The sequence below is a fragment of the Myotis davidii genome, unplaced genomic scaffold (genome assembly GCF_000327345.1).
Source record: "Myotis davidii unplaced genomic scaffold, ASM32734v1 scaffold1509, whole genome shotgun sequence".
NCBI classification, from domain to species: domain Eukaryota; kingdom Metazoa; phylum Chordata; class Mammalia; order Chiroptera; family Vespertilionidae; genus Myotis; species Myotis davidii.
In genome coordinates, this window is record NW_006299480.1 from 949979 (window position 1) to 952404 (window position 2426).

Here is a 2426-nt window from a genome sequence, read left to right on the forward strand (position 1 = left end):
CTCCGTGCTGTCCAGCCCGTCTCCTTCTCCTGCCACTATCAGCGGGTCTCTTAGATTCCAAGGCACGAGGCCCGATAACCACAAAGGAAGCATCCTGACCCTCCTTGCTCAGTATTTGTGTTGCTTGTTTGATTTTTAAAAAATACTTTTTATTTTATTTCAGAGAGGAAGGGAGAGGGGGAGAGAGAGAGAGAAACATCAATGATGAGAGAGAATCATCGATCAGCTGCCTCCCGTGCCCCCTGCACTGGAGATCAAACCCGCAACCTGGGCAAGTGCTCTGATCAGGAATTGAACTGTGACCTCCTGGTTCATAGGTCAATGCTGAACCACTGAGCCACGTCAGCTGGGCTAATTTAAAAAAATTTTTTTAATTGATTTATAAAGAAAGAAAGGAAGGGAGAGGGACACACAGAGAGGAACATCAATGAGAGAGGAACATTGGTCTGCTGTCTCCTGCACACCCCCTACTGGGGATCGAGCCTGCAGCCCAAGGAGGAACCGAACCATCAACCTTTCAGCCACCCCCGCACCCTCCCCGCGCCCACTCCCCCAGGAGGGCTGCAGGGGGAGCTGCCCTTTGGGAGCAGACCAGCCCGGCCATGGACAGAGACCCAGGAGCAGGTCCCGCGCCAGCCCTGCAGGCAGTGGGTATTTTGAATGAAGGTGTAGAGTAGAAATGGAGCGAAGGAGTTGGGTGAGTCCTGAGCAAGGAGTCAGTGAGAGGAGGGTTGTCTGATGGGTGCTGACCAGAAAGGGGTGGCAGTGCCAGGGGAGGGGCAGGAGCCCCAGGTCAGCACTTCCTGTCCACCCCTTCCTCCCGCTGCTGCCTCCCATAGCTCCCTGGCCTGAGGGGAAACGCGGGGCCCTGTCCCCTCACGTGGGGACCCCAGGAACACGTCTGCCCCAGCTGGACAATGAGGTGGACAGACTCCAGTATGGACAGACAGACAAGCAGTCACCTCCGAGGGGTCTCGGCCCAGGGAAGGCCTCGAGGGGCGGCTGGTGTGTGTGAGGAGACAGGGCTGGGAAGGAGACTGGCGACTGGCAGATCAAATCAAGTTGTTCTCCGACTGTCCCCGGCGCGCAGGAGTCACCATGGTTACCGTGCCTCAGCTCTCCATTTCTGAGAGCGGTGGCGGCAACACATGAGCCAGAGACACAAAGGAGTGGGGAGGGCGCCAGCAGCACGGATGGAGTGGACAGGGCCCAGCAGACGGGGGAACAGGGCCCAGCAGACGGGGGACAGGGCCCAGCAGACGGGGGGACAGGGCCCCGCAGACGGGGGGGACAGGATCCAGCAGACGCCGACAGCTGGTCCCGTGCGGGCAGACTTTCTTCAGAGGCTGCGTGGGACTCGTAGACACACAGCTGCAAGACACTCGAGCTCCCTAGCGCCTGTCATCTGCCTACCCTGTCTGTCTGTCCATCCATCTATCGACCCATCATCTATCTACCTATCTATTCATCTATCCATCTATCATCTGCCTGTCTATTTACTATCTATCATCTATCTTTCTATATCTATCATCTACCTGTCTACTTATCTACCTATCATCTATCTATCCATTTATTTATCCATCTATCTATCCATCTATCATCTATTTACCACCTATCTACCTATTTATCCATCTATCTACTCATCTATTATCTACCTATCCATCTATCTATCTATCTGTCCATCTATCGTCTATCTATCTACTATTTGAGAAAACGCTGCCTGCTCAGTGTCACCGACACAGAGCCTCCCGCGGCCGCTGGCGCCTTTGATCTGCGGACAGTTCCTCCCAGAGGCGACCTACAGACCTACAGAGCCTACAGACCTACAGAGCCTACAGAACCTACAGAGCCTACAGACCTACAGAGCCTACAGAGCCTACAGACCTACAGACCTACAGAGCCTACAGAGCCTACAGACCTACAGACCTACAGAGCCTACAGACCTACAGACCTACAGAGCCTACAGAGCCTACAGACCTACAGACCTACAGAGCCTACAGAACTGGGGCGGCAGTGGGTGGGGAAGGGTCAAACCCTCCAGGAGCGAGTGGGAGGAAGGCAGCTGAGGCAGCGGACAGGGGTCTGGAAGGAGGGTGTGGGCGCCCCTCTGGGCTGGCCAATGCCACTTGTGTGTGTGTGTGTGTGTGTGTGTATGTGTGTGTGTGTGTGTGAGATGGTGGGGCAGGCGGGCTCAGGGCAGTGCAGAGGGGGTGTGCCCCCAGTGCCCTCTGCACTCTGACCCTACATGTCCGTGGCAGCACCTGGGACCCATCAGCTCTCCAAATAGCTCCTGCCCCCCCTTCTGGGAGCCAGCCCTGGCCCCCACCCCGTCCATCAGCCCCCGCAGGACCCAGCCCCCGCCTGTGCGGCTCTGCTCCCAGCCGTCTGGAGAGTGAGGGGACATGTGCCTGCGGGAGCAGAGGCTT

At 56.8% G+C, this 2426-nt stretch overlaps 1 protein-coding gene across 1 annotated transcript in view; it reads left to right on the forward strand.

The window, feature by feature from the left end:
* LY6H (lymphocyte antigen 6 complex, locus H) overlaps positions 1-2396 on the forward strand; it is an 8564-nt gene extending 6168 nt beyond the window's left edge. Inside the window, exon 4 of the mRNA XM_015571383.1 lies at positions 2259-2396. Coding sequence (XP_015426869.1) covers positions 2259-2396 — 138 coding nt within the window. The remainder of the gene's footprint in view (positions 1-2258) is intronic.
* The last annotated feature ends 30 nt before the right edge of the window (positions 2397-2426 follow it).